The sequence below is a fragment of the Protomyctophum bolini genome (genome assembly GCF_963924005.1).
Source record: "Protomyctophum bolini genome assembly, chromosome: 19".
Classification (NCBI taxonomy): domain Eukaryota; kingdom Metazoa; phylum Chordata; class Actinopteri; order Myctophiformes; family Myctophidae; genus Protomyctophum; species Protomyctophum bolini.
Genome location: NC_137880.1, coordinates 13329579 through 13348320, shown reverse-complemented (window position 1 = coordinate 13348320; position 18742 = coordinate 13329579). Strand labels below are relative to the sequence as shown.

Sequence of the window (18742 nt, the reverse complement as noted above, 5' to 3'; positions counted from 1 at the left end):
GGTCAGCCAATTGATCACACCTGATCACCCCCCAACGAGCACTGTTCTAGTCAGATAAAAAAGGAGGAGATCCGGGAGTTAAAACGGGAGAAGATACTTAATTAAACCAACATGTTTCGACCTATAACGGTCTTCATCAACCCTGACGAAGAGCGTTATAGGTCGAAACATGTTTATATTTACAGCTGTGAGCGGCTCTAAAGTCTAACGATTCGCAGCTGCGGAGTTTTCTGGCGGCCCCCCTCTGGGACCGGTGCGGTGCAGTCACAGCCAGGTTGCCCCTCCGCTGAGCGCCCTCCATCAGCTTGATAAGGGCCCCCTCCTCCCCCCCCTCCGCTCTGATGAGAGCGGTGGCACAGGCTCAAAGGGACTCTTCTGTCACCAAGCCTACCTGCGACAAGGTCACACTTAATTAGCCGAGCACACTTCAAAGTTTGCCTTTGGAGCCCGTGTCACATTTGTTTACAGGATTAAGTCCCGCAGCACCGAGGCACACACAGAGCCAGTCTGTTAGGAGCCCTGGCAGTGGACTTGTCCTCTTGAAGTCCTCCCCTGAGGTATTGTACAATCAAAGGTACCCCACATTGCTATATTCCAACATTTTCTCTATCAACCGTATTTCTATTCATTTTATTTTTTCCAAAAAATGTCACCGCCACATGTCGTGTGAAAAGAGAAAGGCGCTTTTCTGAGCATATATAGCGTTATGACTTTGCTGAGGTTGCGGTGACACTGACACCACCGATCCAAAAACGCAATTTTGTTCAAAGGGAGGCAGCCAGCTCAGCAAGTTTTCCATCCCACATGCTAAACACTCACAGGGAGATGAAACCGTGGGTCATGTTCCGTTCGAGTGCTCATCCTTCGCTGGAGATTGTGCTGTCGTGAGTGTGCCACACAGATGTGTGTGTGTGTGTGTGTGTGTGTGTGGAATGAGGCGCTTTCCTTCCCTCTCGCGAGCGCACTCTCTCATAGAGATCCATTGGTCAGGCCAGTGTACTGAGCCAGTAATGAGGCACCTTGCTGAGCCGAGGATGCATCAAAAACGATGCTCGGCATGGTCGCCTCCTACACTCGCCAATCGCCTGGCACCAGCAGACGGGCGTCGTTCCTTCCTCATTCCTCCGTTGACCTCAGGGATGGACACCCTGCTGAGCTGGCCAATGACCTTGAACCTTCGGCCTATACCTGTTCCCCGATATCCCTCCTTTCTGCAGGGTATAGTAAAAAATATACGAATCGACGCGAAACGATCTCATCTGGCTAATCGCTCTTTATATACATTGAGTATACAAACCAACAGTATTCAGAACATTTATCCTGTATTTGAGAGTATTTCTGAGCAATGCTCTCTGTGTCTCAGAGTTGCAGACCTGTAAAGGTCCATTTGGAACCCCTCGATGAGACCCTGAGTGTCCCTGTTGCCTGTACTTTGAGACCCACTGCTTTAGACTAAATGCATGAAATGCATTCATGCTTGCCCCGCTATTCCACACCAGTAGGCCTACACTTTACATCTTGATTAAGAACAAAAATAACAATAAATAATCCACGAGGGAGGTCAAGAGTAATAAACTTAATCAGGAAGACTTAAATTAATGAGGAGCTTTAATGGACCGCTTAAGTGTAACATTCACTAATCACTGGTTCTAAAACAGATACGATTGGCTGAGTGCCGTTGTAAAATGCTCAATAAAGTGGTGCATTTATATATAGTGCTTTACAATGTGCATTGCATTCGCTCGCTCGCACATGTGCGCGAGCACACACACACACACACACACACACACACACACACACACACACACACACACACACACACACACACACACACACACACACACACACACACACACACACACACACACACACACACACACACACACACACACACACACACACACACACACACACACACACACACACACACACACACACAGTGTCTTGCTCAAGGACACTTCAACACTAGCTCAATCAAACCGGGAACCAAAAACATTTGTGTATCAGTATCACTCCGCCAACCTCGTTTACAATATTCACCATTACGTTCATGTATGTATTCCGATATTCCATGGATGTCATTATGCAATATTTTTCAACCTTTGTAGGTGCAAGATCTTTTACATGAACAAATCCATAAACCAATACCATTTGGCAACTTCTGTGTTTGTGCAGGCAGTCGCAGCCTCACATTGGACAACTTTCTTGTAGAAATTATTTGTGTATTGAACTTTTGAACTGTTGAAAACTGTTTTAATTGGTTCATGTCTATGAACTTCACAGTGCCATATTTGGAAATATTGAAAACTGTTTTAATTGGTTCATGTCTATGAACTTCACAGTGCCATATTTGGAAATATAAGCGTTTTAGAAAGCCCTGCAAGGCCGGGGTTTGCCATGATCTCAGAGCAGCAAAGAGCCACTCCTCTCCGCGCTGAGCCTCGCTACGCCTCTCAGCCGCTCTAAAACCCACTGCAAACCGCGGGCCTCTCGAGGCGTCTTCCTTTGATATCAAACGCTCCCGAAATCTCAACACAAATCCAACATTCCTTTAACTGACAAGAAGAGGAGTGAATTCCTCGCAGACCAGGAGAGGTGCCGATGCTAAATGAGGCATCGGGCCTCTGCTGAATGTGAGCTGGGCTTCAAGCCCTTGACATTTAGCCCATTCATCATAACATGCCAACATCTCCGGGCCTGGGCTCCACCACAGACCGGGAGGGTGAAGGAGGAAGGGAGAGAGGGAGGGCGGCTGGCGATCAATCTGTGCAAATTGGAAATGTCATGGCCTCCTCGACCTCGGCAGGGAGGCTGGAGGAGCCGCTCGTCTTCCCCCTCGGCCCCGGGGCAGAGGCCCCCCCACCACAAATCCACAGCTTTCCTATCCTCACATCCCTCACCTACACCTTCTGCTCATTCTTCTCCTTCCACGTTCACCCTTCCCCTCCACCCATCCCATCGCCCACCCACCTCCACCCATCATATCCCATCCCAAATGGCCCACCCTCCACCCCAAGGCTCCATCTGGGTTCAGCTATATGATAGGGATGCAGCAGCCCCTTGAATCCCTAACCACTTCAACCATCTGGGCTCTGGCGAACCAGACCTGCGTTGCTTGCAACTGTACTTGGATCACTCACCCCACCAGATCCCTACGCGGAAAATAGCAGCTCTGCAAGTCACCAAACCCAGTGTTGATTTTGTCGACAAAAACCTCTTTTCCGTTGACTACCAATTTTCACTGACAAAAATAAAACAAACACTAAATATATTGACAATTTCGTCAAACTGTTAGTGAGGGACTATAGTGACGAAGAGATCCAGTAGAATTAAAAGTAATATTAGATCAACAAGCTCACAAGGTGTCTACTATTTCCGGCCCGCCAAAGATAACATTTATAAAACGTGTTTCTATAGACTTAAAGGCCCTCCATTGCGACTAAGAGAGACCAGCATTGCTTTTTATTCATCTATAAAGCTCTAATTGGGATTTCACCTTCTTATTTAAACTCTCTTTTACAATGGAAAACAATTTCTTATCATATCTTATCATATCATCAAGATTATTCGATGCTTGAAACCACACATGCCTCCACGAAGTCTGGACTTAGTGGACACTTAGTGCACACTTGCAACACCTTACAGACTTCACTCAAGTCCTTCTCTAGGTCACTTTCAATTGGACAACTTTGGTAAATCTCAATGTACCGGTTTTAATTGATGTTGACTCATTATGTTATGAAATGTTCCTTTATTAACTTATTTTTAGAGATGTTCCGATACTGTATCGGTATCGTAAAAGGTATCGATATCTGCCCTTTTGGTAGTCATATCGGGTCAAATCGGTGTCGGCGAATATGCCCAACCACGGCATGTAAATAAAATGTTGGGGCATGCGGATTTAGCTTTCGAGTTGCCCAAACTGCAAGTGTACGTTTGAGTGAGGAGTCTGCTATTAACATACAAGATAAAATATGTCATTTTCTTTTTTGTATTATTATAAATTTCCTTTGTCTCCCCCCCACCATTTTTACATTGTACATTATTGTTGCGTTTTGAAAAAGAGGGTCCCAGGCCAGCCCTCAGTGTGTTCTCCGAGAATTAAATAAAGGTTGAAATGGAAAAAAAAAAGTAAAACATTCAAATGACCACAAAACTAAATCAAAATGTCTGTCATAATCAACACTGCACTGACCGCACGGTGCATCATGGTAGCAGTACTGCTGTACAGTACCAACCGCTGATTTGAAATGTTTATTTTGAATAAAAGGCAAAAATAAAAATGAAATTAAACGATTCATAATTTAAAAATAATTGCATATTCAAAAAGGAGTGAGAAGAAATGTAACTTAACGCTCCTCTAACTCTATGTTCTCTCTCTACGCTCAACAAACGCTGTCTGTCCAAACCTATAGCTATAGGTCACATTGAATTTAACCGACACCTGGGCGGTATGCGTGATGTGCATGTACAACACGAATACAAGCATGTATGCACGCACGGTATGCACACAAATCGGTATCCATCATGCTTTGGCAGAGCACAACAACGAGGCAGCATTTTTCAAAGCACTGTATTCTAACCACTACATTAAAAACACTACAACAGGTTTACCAGCATCCATCTTCTCTCTGTCAATCTCTCTCTCTAGTCCTCTACCGTAGTTAATGATAGGAGAAGAGGCTGACACTGAGAGATAGCCACGGCTGTATGGGCCTGCTGCTTCTGTACTAGAGATCCAATCTGGCTCCCCTGGTTCGCACGGACAGGCACGCACGGGCGGGCGCGCGCACACACGCACAACTCCACAAGTCATACTAATTTAATCTTAAAAACAGCCATTTCCTCACAATGTCTATTTCGCAAGTTGTACTAGCCTACACCAAGGGGACATTATTGTTGCCCTCATAAGTATAGTCACACACACATCTAGTCCAAACATTAATGCCAGTGGCTAAGTGTCCTGGGTCTCTCATGTCTTCCAATGCTCCAGGGACAGTCTGTAATTCGGCCATTAAAAATGTAAAAGAGTCCATTATCTAATAACATATTTTAAGATATCTTTTACAATGTCCATTTCTGCTCAGCAGATACAGGTTTCGACACATTTAGTTTCCTCAGTATAGGCCTATAGGAGTTACGTCCTCAAACTTCTTCATCCCCAAGAACCTGAAAGAGAAATTGTATGTCTCTCAGGGACACAAACTTATAAAAAACACAACACGGCCAACGTGTTGTGAGCTTGTAGATTGGCTATTTTCAGTTATTAGTTATTTTGCGATGAAAGAGTAGGCTATTTGAAGTGGTCAAGATGTTACACAGCCCAAAAAATATATATCAGGTGTACATATTACATCTGTAATTTCACAAAGTTAAATAGCATATTTATTGTAAACAACCTTGTTTGAGACTCCTACGTGGCAAAAACACATCACATGCGTGGAAGCAGGCAACTTGCAACCACTGAACTTACTGTACGCAACTGCAGAGGGGGGCAAAGACATGGGGATTCTTGGGGAAGTGACCGTATATATCATCATCCGACATATTTGACCGTGTTTGTTTACATGCCAGTAGCGCTCGTTGACTGTGTTTGTAGGGTTAGCAACCGGGTTAGCCACATTGACAACGATATCATCTGCTTTGCTACTATTTTCATTGGTTGGTGTGATCCAATCGCCGTAGACTGCCGCTTTGGCAACGTCCATCCTAGAAACTGCTGCCGTGGGAAGGGCTTTCAGTCTGAATGATGAAGTGAAACGAAATGAAAATTCCGGCTGAGTGTCAAGGCTATAACGACATTCTGCTGAGACTCTTTTTTTCACAGGCACATACATGGGGACTTGTCTTCAAAAGTTTTTTGGTCAAACTTGTTCTGAGAAAGACATTTCTCTTTTTCCCAGACAAGAAGCCCGAGAGCGGAAAGAAGATGAGCTTAGTTCCAAAATATCTGTCAGCGTGCTGGTGTACTCTAGGCTACAGGGAATCAGATTTTTCCCTTTGCTTTAAAGAATAAGATCAAGTCTTCTTCCTCTTTCCTCCCAGATGACCAGAGGACTCTGTCATTGACAGCTTCTTCTTCCAAGAGTAACTCGCTGAGAAAATGTGCAGCGAAATATACAGGTCACGGACGAACGAACGTGATTCTATGACAGTCCTTATCTCTAAATGACTCCCCGTTTTAACATTTCAGTGTCGTGCGTGCCGTCACTCAGACTGACACCTTCCTTTGAACGCTTTGACGGATTCTTTATTAGAGACGTCGCGGGTAGATATGTCACGATAACACAATGCAGTCGATTTTAGCCTCTCTCTGTGTAATTTCAACGAGAACAGACTTGTTTGCTTTTGTCGGGTACGGAAATGAGTTCTGATATGTAGGTCGTGATGACATTTATTCTTATAGCAACCATCCATTATCTTGAACGTAACCTCAGTAAAACCTAAACCTAACCTTTATTCCTATTTCCTAAGCTTAAATTCAGTAAAACTATGCCTGAAAGTAACCTTATTCCTACACTTGACCTCAGTAAATAAACTATGCCTAACCTTGTTTCTAAAAGTAACCTCAGTAAAACCAATCCTAAACTTTTACCTAAACTTAACCTCAAACTATGCCAAACCTAACCTTACGTGGATTACAGGCATACAGTACATACAGTACACACACGTACACAATACACATGTACAGAGAGCCGGTGCATTTATTGTAAGATTATTATCTACAAGCTCACAACGCATCGCAAAGTGAGCGTGTAGATCGGCTATTTTCAAATTAAAATGGTTAAAAGGATTTGTGATGCTGTTAAACAAATTTTATCAGGTGGGACCCCCCCTCAAGGACCCCTGACTGATGGTCCCCGGACCACCCTGTAATAATAAGAAGAAGAAGAACTCACCGATGTGTTTCCCATACATGTGGAAGTAGAAGCCGAGGCAGTAGGCGGGTGGGTTGGTGATGCCGTACGGGTTCTTGGGAGCCACGTTGAAGAACGGACTCACCAGGCGAGCCTGGTCGCCGTCCTTCCGCGGCCGGGATGTCTCGATGTACATGTAAAACCCTGCAAGGACACGCACGCACACGCACACGCACACGCACACACACACACACACACACACACACAGTACAGCAAACATCCTTTAGATGATGAATGTCCATTTTTCAGCGGTGTTAAACAAATGTGCCTTTGTGTGTACAGTATGTGTGTCTATTAGTCGGTATATAGCAGCACGGTTACTGTGGTCACTGCCTCTATACATCATACATCATCATCATCCTCATCATCATGATCAAAGGCACTGCTCACTTCAAACAAGTGTGATTTTTTACTACCTCAGGGTTTAGCCTAAGGCTTCACTCACAAATTTCGATCTAGCATACAACATTGATGCATGCTTGTTGTATGAGACTTATTGACTGATGCAAGCTCCCAATGCATTTCCAATGGAAGTCACATGGTTGACACAACATTTTTGTTGTACGGCTTTCGGCTGTGTTTTGACTGCCCCCCTATCCCTCATACAACAAAAATGTTGTGTCAAACCATGTGACTTCCATTGGAAATGCATTGCGAGCTTGCATCAGTCAATAAGTCTCATACAACAAGCATACATCAATCTGTTGCGAAGGTGTGAGTCAGGCCTTAGACAACAACAACAACGAAAACATGCCATGTCCGGTTTACTTCCCATAAGTGAAGTAGGAGACGCGAAGCAGGTTGGAGTCTATTATTTCCAATGGAAGAGTGAAGTCACACAGCTTCTGAACCATTATTTAGCCCCACGGTCACTGAACTAAAAAAGAGGACCCGATCGTCACAAGCCACACAAACTAAAAATGTCTCTTTTCAGAGATTCAAATCAGGAGAAAATCAACTTAGTTATGAACCTGTCTCTGCCCCAGCAACACACTCTCGCAGGAGCTATAGCACCAGTAAACATTTGACGTTTGCAAGATCAGCGCCAACTTAGAAGACCTTGTCGAATGTGCACGTAGCATTTCGCCTCTAGTGGCTCCATTTGGGATGGCGTATCTTTAATAATTGAATGTCTTTGGTTTAACTAACACCGGGGGGTGTTGTTGCTGTGTTGTCTTTACTCTCCCGACAGGCCTGTTTTCCCTTTCTAGCCTTTTCCCTGATTTGCAATCTGCGAGTCAGTCACGCTCGAACATTAAACACAACAAAAAGCTCTGAAAACAGAGCTTCCTGCCAGACAATCTGTGGGGCTGTCGGGTGGAAATCTCCAACGTCCAAAATCGTTCCTTTTTTATCATTATTTTTGAAACATTGTAAAAAAAAAAAAAAAAATTGTGAAAATAGCCGATCTACTTTTGTGTGACGCTCTTGTAGGACGAAGTAGGGAGTACAAAAACCATGAAAAGTTATGGAAATATGGAGATACATGATTTCTGGCCGACAGCAGATGATTTGTTGCTGAAAATCACAGGAACACAACGGCCCTGATTACGTTTGATTGCTCTCCACCAATCTGCCGTGGATTCAGAATGTCTCATCTCACAATTGCTTTACAAGAAATGGTAAATGGTGCATTTACATAGCGCTATTAACCAAAGAACTTATACTTGTATACAGTAATGGAGGAGGAAACCATGCAAGGCACCAACCTGCACATCGGGAGCAATTAGGGGTTCAGGTCCCTATATCAAACTTTCCGCCAGGTCATACAGGTCATACATTGACCTCTCTCTTTTGTCAACTCATGTTGATTAGGTGATTAGGTGCCAACACCAAACATTAAATTCTCTTCATTGTTAATGGGATTTAATGTTTGTGTTAGAAGATGACATTTTCCCTTCATTGTCAATGGTGTTTTTAAAACAAATCTGTATATAGGAAGGGCTAGCGCCCCTCAAAAATATAAAAAAAATATGTCAAGTTAACGAAAGTTATAATAGATTATGCAGAGCGAAACATGTTTCTGTAATTTCAAATTTCTTTATTTAAACGAGATGAAGAAAGAAAGTCCCTGCAGTGAACGCATGCATGCAACAGGGAGGGCGAGGCAGAGGCAGCTCCACTACGCACAGCAGACACACACGACTCCATGTGTTTCTGTTCTAAGCATGGGAAAACAGCTGCATTTGTGCTGTTCAGTTTCATCAATTCATTGTGCAGGAAATTATGAATTATACTAATGCATTTATAATGGATTACAATAATGTAAAATTCCCCGCACTCAGTAACACGTAGGAAGAAGACAACTGATTCGTGCCTTCCATTCGCTCCATTCAGTTTCCGTAATATTAAGTATCGGCTGCCATTCCCTTTAAAGACCAGCGTTAAGTGGTGAGACCAAAACAGAAAGACTATATTGTATTGTATTGAAAGGAGAAATGTCCAAGTGCATGCATGGCCATAATCATATATGGTCGCACTCGCCATCCCAATGTTTGCGTTTGACAGCTTCGGTGACAGAGGCAAGACGAACGCCCCCCATTGTGCCTGAAGTCAAAGTCAAAACCCCCTGCAGCCCTGTGCACTAGCTCTTCCCTTCCCCTTCCCCTTCCCTCCCCTCCAGTCGGAATAATCAATTGGACTATAGTCCTCCTTGGTCTGAATTGGATATCAGATCATTAGAACGCTTGAAGGAAAAGTCGGGTCGCTAATGAAATCCTGTATTTCTTTTTCTCTTTTTTGGGTGGTTAGACCATTAGAGTGATTAGAGCCAATGTATTATTTAACTGAATCAGCTGAACCAGACAGACACAACCACTGCTTGTCACCTCCCACGCCCCTCACACACCACTCTGCCAGGCAGAAGCCTCTTATCTCCACATTCTATTATTTTTATTCATGTTTTGTAAATTAACTCTCTACTTGATCATATACTACAGCAGTTCCACAAGCTCGAAGCGCGGCGACATGTTTTGAGCTTGTACTGTAGCTCTGCTACTTTAGCTACGTTTGAATTTAAATCCTAAAAAGTAACATTTTTGGCCATAAAAAACTCCATAGGGAGGTCCTTGAGGCACGTCCCACTGGGATGAGACCCCGGGGCAGACCAAGGCGCAGTTGGAGGAAACACATCGACTCACTGGCCTTGGAACGTCTCGGGATCCCCCAGGAGGAAGACTGGAACACTCTGGTGGAGCTGTTGCCCCCACGACCTGACTACGGGTAAGCGGTTGAAGATGGATGGATGGATGGATGGAGAGACGACACCTTCCACTGGTGTAAGATGTACTGAAGTATCAATGCCACAACGTAGAAATACAACCGGCGGGACTACGAGGGGTCGTGAGGGGAATTACATACGTGGCCCCCAAATATCTGGCAAAACACACAAGATTATAATGAGCAAATTGACTACCATGTCTGTCTATGTCATCTGTTGTTTTCAGTGATTACGCTAACCTATGACGTTATAACTTCCAGAGAAGAATAAACCTGCAAATTGTGACCTAAAATAAAGGATTTATGATTAGGATTATATCCTGGGGGGGGGGTCTATAGGATTTATTTTTAAAACCCCCTGCTCTAAGACGAGAGGGTTGAGATGGTTAAATATTGAGTACCAGTGGTGCGTATACAGCCATGCTGTAATGAGCTGCACTGAACAGCACACATCTCTGACTCAGGTACCCATGGTAACGCCAGTGGAGGAGAGTCAGCGGCCATATCGCCATGGAAATATAGAGGCTGCAGGGCTGCTCTTTGTGAGATTATAGGTATCGTGTCAGACCGTACAGTACAGTACAGTACAGTTGATGTCATGTGTTGTGTACCTGGAAGAAGTCTGAAGAACGCCTTGTTGTCGGGCATAAACCTCTAATCTCCATATTTTTGATAATGAACGCCAACCTTGATTGTATAGGGGTTCTCAACGTTTTTGGCTGGGGACACCCGGAAATGCTTTGGCCAACAGAAGCAGATGAGTCGCTTCGCACTGCGTTTTGAGCTTGTCGATCTTGTCGGACATAATGAGGTTTCCACCCTACAGAGACAATCTGTACTTGGACAATTCTAATGCTATCTATTTAAAATACTGCACAGTATTTGTCTGTCTGTCTGTCTGTCTGACTACCTGCCTGATTCAATCAACCAACCAACCAAACAGCTGCTCCTCACCTTGCTTGGATCCGCTGCGGTCTCCGCTGGGTCCCGTGTTGGGCGTGTACTTGGTGTCGCGGGTGGCGGCGCTGTGTCTCGTCCAATCAAACTCGTCGTTCTTGTCCTGGGTGAACATGCAGATGGGCTCCTCCTCAAAGCTGCACTGGAACTCCCCTGAGGATGCACCAACACACAATAATACTATGTTATTGTTTACATTCATACACTGGAACTCCCCTGAGGATGCACCAACACACAATAATACTATGTTATTGTTTGCATTCATACACTGGAACTCCCCTGAGGATGCACCAACACACAACAATACTATGTTATTGTTTACATTCATACACTGGAACTCCCCTGAGGATGAACCAATAACACACAATAATACTATGTTTACATTCATACACTGGAACTCCCCTGAGGATGCACCAATAACACACAACAATACTATGTTATTGTTTACATTCATACACTGGAACTCCCCTGAGGATGCACCAATAACACACAACAATACTATGTTATTGTTTACATTCATACACTGGAACTCCCCTGAGGATGCACCAATAACACACAACAATACTATGTTTACATTCATACACAAAGCAGTGCTTCTTGAACCTTTTCATGTCAATGACCCCCATCATGTATTTGGCTGCGGACTCCCATCTCAAACAATACGATGTGCCAGGGAAGCAAAGTAGAGTAGAGTAGAGTAAAATGTCCACAGAACACTAAACATAACTAACAAACCATCACTAAACCTGGGTATATTTTACCCAAAGTACAGCAGTATGGCAACTTGAGGTACTCTTCTTTAATATTTCCTCATGACTTTTCACAAAACAACTAAAATAATGTTGGGGGCGGGCCCTATCATATGTGGGCAAAATCTGTGATTTTAAAAATATTTCTAAAAAAATAAAATGCTGCTGGGAATTGAAAGACCACCCACCTCAGACATCAGCAACATTATGACATTTGCATAAATATAATTGTCCGGGTGAAAATAAATCACGCGGGTTTGGTGTTCTAGGGTTAAAAAGAAAAGAAAAAAAAAATGTTTTTACCAAATTATATCACTTATTTAAGTGAGTCATGAGCCTCTGTGTGGCCACAGTGAAACCGGTTTCTCCTGGATATTAGTATGATGTTCTATTATGGACACCTCTCAGGGGCACATTCCTCATTACGCTGCACATTCCTGTGTGCTACATTATCTATAAAAAGATGTGACTCCCGTTGTACGAGCGAACACATCATCTCTCTCTCTGGCGATGAAGAGACGCACGTATGCTTGGGTTCAGACACTGTGTGTGTGTGTGTGTGTGTGTGTGCGCGTGTGTGTGTGTGAGTGCGTGCGTGTGTGCATGAGTGTGTGCGTGCGTGTGTGTGTGTGTGTGTGTGATGGTACGCTATACCATGACAGCTCACAATTGAAACATGATGGATGGCACATAGCGGCCTAAAGTGATGTTCTAGTGCGTATACACACACAAGAGTGTGTACACATACGTGCAGACGTGTGCACGTGCGCACGTGTGTGACAGTGTGTGTGCGCACACACACACACTTTGTATACAGAGTATGGCCTCAGCACACAGACACGCTCACATACTGTAGATACGCGCACACACGGGTATGGCCTTGACACACAAACACACACGAAGCTCCAGTGCGTATTATAAAATACAACCGTGTTTACATTGAGGCCAATACAATGCATTTGCCTTGCATGAGGTGATGGTGTAGGTCATGTGTGACGGGGGACATGGGATTGATTACACACACACACACACACACACACACACACACACACACACACACACACAGCTATAGATACAGCCTCGACCAAAGAGGCTACGCCTCTGGCACTCGCTCGGTGCCAGAACGATTCGATTTGCATCTTAATAAGGGAAAATTAGCAAAATGTGTTGAAAATATGCACAAAAAAATGCTTACCACTATCTTTCTACACAGATGACAAATGTGTTCATAAAAGGTGTCTGCTATCCCCTATTAATTTGCTCCAAACCAACTGCATTGGGAAACTTTGTGACAGCTGCTGAAAGTTGGGGTACCATTAACAACCTATAAGGCAAAGTTCTCTAAATGTCATTATGATTTGTCAAACTAGGGAGTTTTCATGATTCTGAATCCACTGCAAGCATTAGTTTTGTACGAAAAACACTCCATTGGCTAAAAATGCATATAGCCGTCATCACAAATGTTATGAGGTCAGCACATTTGGCCAGGCAAATCGCTATAAGGCCGAATATAGCCCAAAGAGTGTTTTTTGTGCAAAACGAATGCATGTAATTACAATCATGACCCCTATAGTTTGAACATATCACATGCTATACTTAAAGCATAATGACATTTTGAAAATGTGGTTAATGGTACCCCAACTTTCAGCAGCTGTCACGAAGTTAAGGGAAACTAATTGGAACAAATTGATAGGTGATAGTAGACACCTTTTATGAACACATTCGTACACACACACACACACACACACACACACACACACACACACACACACACACACACACACACACACACACACACACACACACACACACACACACACACACACACACACACACACACACACACACACACACACACACACACACAATTAATACAAAAATAAACAAAATAAACAAATAAAAATCAGCAGCATTTGGATTCAGGACGTGCGGCAGGCAACAGTGCGGCGTGATAAATATTCATTGATTTATTAAAAGGTAGCTGCGAGCGCTTTGGAGGAGAGTGGTGGTGACCTTGAATCCACTGCTCCTTGCACGCAGGTATAATGGAGAGAACCAGGAAGAGATGGAGAGAGGACGCAACAGAGGTGGGTGGGCGGGCAGAGGGAGAGAGAGAGAGATGGAGAGAGAGAGAGAGAGAGAGAGGCGTGCGGAGATGCTACAGTACATGACAGCTAGAGAGGAGGAGAGCAAGAGAGACAGGGACGCACAGAGAAAGAGAGAGACTGACAGATTGAGAGAGTAATATAGAGATCGAGACAGAGGTGAGAGACAGCGAAGGAAAGTTGGACAGATAATAGATAAAGAAGCAGGGTGAGAGAGAGAAACATCGACAGACAGACAGACAGACAGACAGAGACGGACACATGGATTAAAGCAAAATAAAATATTACGACTGCATGACCAAGTCCTAAGGAGCCCCCCACACTAGCTCTGTTTCCTAAACAAATAACTCTCAGAGTTACATTGGTTCCATGCATACACTCTCAGAGTTACAGGCACATATCGGTCCATTTGGTTCCATGTGTACACTCTCAGAGTTACAGGCACATATCGGTCCATTTGGTTCCATGTGTACACTCTCAGAGTTACTGGCACATATCGGTCCATTTGGTTCCATGTGTACACTCTCAGAGTTACAGGCACATATCGGTCCATTTGGTTCCATGTGTACACTCTCAGAGTTACAGGCACATATCGGTCCATTTGGTTCCATGTGTACACTCTCAGAGTTACAGGCACATATCGGTCCATTTGGTTCCATGTGTACACTCTCAGAGTTACAGGCCTGTATGGATCCCTCTGGACGTCTGGTTGTCCTCGCGGACACAACGTTGAGCTATGCTAAATGTTTTCGCCCACCAGAGAGATAGAGGGATTTGCAGGATAAGCTGCAAACAGGATGGTGGAGAGGAGAAGCGTGCAGGCGAGACAGTGTTGCTTTCTTCCTTCGGGGGTTTTGCTTTAATGATGTTAGTGATTACGATTGTTTGTTATTATATCGGGTTGTGTTGTTGTTATATGTTGTTCTGTGCAAAAAAAGAGAACATAATCGATGGTGCAAAACTGTGCTTGCCTAAAAAACAGCAGAAGACGCCTGCATGCACTCTCGAGGCGGGAAAAACGCTAGTGCTCTGCGTTTCGCACGACAAGACACACCGGCACGTCGGTGTCACCATGGAGCTAATCTCAGAACGTCAGTCAAGGGAACAAACATTAACACACATGAGCTCGTCATGCGGCACCGGCGCTCACTCACTCACGCATACTTATAATTGCGGAAAAGAGCTGCACATCCCACAGCAAAACACAACCACTGCACAACGCCTGCAGATTGGAGGACATTTCTGAGAAATGATATACTTTCTCGTATAACAAATATACAGTATATACCAGTAAGACGCCCTGAGGGCGGATGCATGCACGCATGGGTGACGGCAGACTGCTGGTCGAAGCGCTAGCGCTTTGGCCTGGGGGGTCAGATCAACAGATGAAATAAATTCTGTACTGGCCGTGTACACTGGCCGTGTGTCTTGAGTGTACAGGGTTTGATGAGGTCAGATCAACATATGGAATGTCAGAACAGGTCAGTTCGATATAAGGGTGGCAGCAGGGGCAGTGTCTTGAGTGTACAGGGTTTGATGTGGTCAGATCAACATAATGTCAGAACAGGTCAGCTCCATATATGGGTGGCAGCGGGGGCAGTGTCTTGAGTGTACAGGGTTTGATGAGGGCCCAGGTAGGGCCGGGCCTTAATTCTCTGCTGTCGCTTTGGCATGGGATCAACTTTGACCAAAAATGTAGGTATGGCTAGGATTCATGGCCAAATATAGCGTGAAATTGTGTATAGGGCAGTGTTAGATGAAAACACATGGATCTCCAAGCTGACTATAATCACCTGGATCTCTACATATGAAGATTACGACACTGACCTCATCAAACCCTGGATAGCCTACATGCTTTGACATACTAGATCTGCATGTATGGAGCCGGCCAGCAACTCTACATCTGACCTCACTGTCTGTCACCCGATTGATAGTTTAACTCCTGCTTCTCAACTGTGCTGTATTAAGAAGCTGTTGTTTCAGCGCGACCTCGCCCCAAAGATGAATGAATGAAAAGGCATAGTACTCACTCAGATGGATGAATGAATGAATGAAAGGCATAGTACTTACTCAGATGGATGAATGCATGAATTAATGAAAGGTACTTAATCTGATGAATGAATGCATGAATGAATGAATGGCATAGTACTTACTCTGATGAATGAATGCATGAATGAATGGCATAGTACTTACTCTGATGAATGAATGAATGAAAGGCATAGTACTACTTACTCTGATGAATGAATGAATGAATGAATGAAAAGGCATAGTACTTACTCAGATGGGGGTTGATGGGAGCTGAAAAAGAGAGAGAGAGAGGAGCAGTAATTAGTGAAAAATACTGCAGTGTGCTGTCATTATCTTGATGAAACAAACACTCATTAATAGTAGCTAACACACACAGGCTCGCATAAACTTGCACGCATACTCAGGAACTCACATGACTGCACACAGTACAGCAAAGCGCAAGCACACAGTTTAGTGCTCGCGCGCCAACACCCAACAGATATAATAATGTGCTTGTGTGCTTAAACACAAACACATATGTTTGTGTGGACAACGGAATCTTAGGACAGCATTTTGGTCAATGCCATTTTTACCATTTTTTGTTGTGACACCAAGAATAGCCAATCAACAACCTCTGAACTCATGCCCCGAAGAGCTTGTAGATCTGCTATTTTCCAGTGTGCGCCACCGGCACATAACAGTAAGAATACATACACACAATGCTAACCACAAAACCTAAACTGAAAATCTTTTCCTAATTTTAGGTCCCCAAAGTAAACACTGAACTGGGAAAAATAGCCTTTTGTCTTATAACCACTTGGAATCACCTACAGCTTCATGTTCTCCCATATGGTCAATTTAAATCTTTAAAGAGGGAGTGCCACAGTTTTTGTATAGGACAGTACTTCATTAGACACCCTGGAGTCGTTTTTATGTGCAATGGTGTATTAACTTTGTATTTTGGGTTTCTTCCTGGAGGCTGAACAGTCAAACGGGCCAATGAAATAAACAGAAATATAGTGACATCACACTATCAGCCCCTCTCCTAAACTACCCCTTTATCATACAACTACAGCTGTGGGTGCGGCTTCAGTTCAGGTGGATCACCACCCATCACCACCCACCAGGCAAACCAGGCATACTTAATGAACTGGTGGGCGTGCCCACATAAAAACAACTTTTTAACAAATACTGTACACTTTTTTGAAAAAAATATACCTCCTTATATAACAATAAGACCTGATGATCATGTTTTAGGGTGGAGAAAGATCACGGCACTCCATCATTAATTGCAGACCTACCTAGATGTCTGAAACTGCTCACGAAAAGGGAACGTTTCTATTGCTTCAACATTGATGTTTATATTGATAGTAAAATTAAATTATACTGTGCTGTATCTCAATGACAATGAGAAATGAGGGCAACCTCAATGTCTTTCTAATGAATAAAGGTTTGCATTAAAAGTGCAAATATTTAATTAAAAAAAGAGGGACACAATTAACTAAATACTTAATAATACCAAGAAAACAGTCTAGTGGGCACTGCACTAGCACCCAACTACAGGTACAACATGCATAGTTGTTCTATTGCAATAGAACTATTTTCCCATGGCAGAAAATCTTTTTTTTAACAGATGCCAAATGAGGTCCCCAGACCGTACTTTGTTTGGACTGAGCACTCACATCTATTGCATGGTCCTCAAACATTTTAATTTCAACAACCGCCTGAAACTCTTTTCGAACAAAGTTTGCATTTGTTTACTTCTGCCCACGCACCCTTTTACTTGTAGCAGTGTATTTTATTATATTGGGTAAGTGTTACTTTTACTTAAAAGGACCAATGGGACCCCCATTCTCAACCACATCTCCATATAATTGGTCGTCACTGTCGACATGCAGTTCAGAAACCTGCCCATGTGGCATCATCAGTGCAGGGTGCCACTGCTTGGCAGGCATATTGCCAGGCGCAGATTAAGTCTGGCCTCTCTCAATTGTTGACCAACCAACCAGGGCCCAGTATGAAAAATGGGGCAGGACATTGCAAAAAAATAAAATAATAATAATCAAATACTGAGAGGAACGAGACTAATATCCACGCAGTGATATTAGTATCGCTACACGAGGCTAGCATGGCGGGTGAAGGGAACTATCCCAGTACACAGAACTCTGATATGATGAACTATATCGCAGCAGCACAGAGAACTCTGATATGATGAACTACTGTTATCACAGCAGCACACAGAACCCTGACACTACTGTATATCACAGCAGCACACAGAACCCTGACACTACTGTATATCACAGCAGCACACAGAACCCTGACACTACTGTATATCACAGCAGCACACAGAACCCTGATACTACTGTATATCACAGCAGCACACAGAACCCTGACAAGATGGCAGACATGGTAAACCAGTGGTTCCCAAACTTCTCGGGTCGAGACCCAAAAAAGGAGATTAGACGGGACTCAAGCTGGTGAAAACACAGCTTCTTTTGATTCGAATTATTTTTCATTCATGGAATGTGTTTGTTTATTTGTTTGTTTTAAATGGTGTAACATTCTTTAACCTTTTCTTTTTCATTAATTTTTTTTTTTGACCCACTGTTTGGGAAAATTATGTGAAGGATTTCAAAAGCCCAGAGTCATCTCTCTCTGTCTGTGTGTGTGTGTGTGTGTGTGTGTGTGTGTGTTATCAAATGGAGAGAAAAAGGAGGGGGATTAGAAGAGGGGGTGGCCAGGGCCTCACATTAATAAGCTTACTGCACAACTGCTTATCATTATTGCC

The 18742-nt window shown here is 43.7% G+C and overlaps 1 protein-coding gene across 2 annotated transcripts in view; it reads right to left on the bottom strand.

The window, feature by feature from the left end:
* Positions 1-18742, bottom strand: part of LOC308334137 (MAM domain-containing glycosylphosphatidylinositol anchor protein 2) — a 298760-nt gene that overhangs the window by 9151 nt on the left and 270867 nt on the right. For both annotated transcript variants that reach the window (XM_080790725.1, XM_080790724.1), the window contains exons 13-15: positions 16225-16245; positions 11091-11246; positions 6900-7061 (exon numbers count right to left, since the gene is read on the bottom strand). In XM_080790725.1, coding sequence (XP_080646851.1) covers positions 6900-7061; positions 11091-11246; positions 16225-16245 — 339 coding nt within the window. The remainder of the gene's footprint in view (positions 1-6899; positions 7062-11090; positions 11247-16224; positions 16246-18742) is intronic.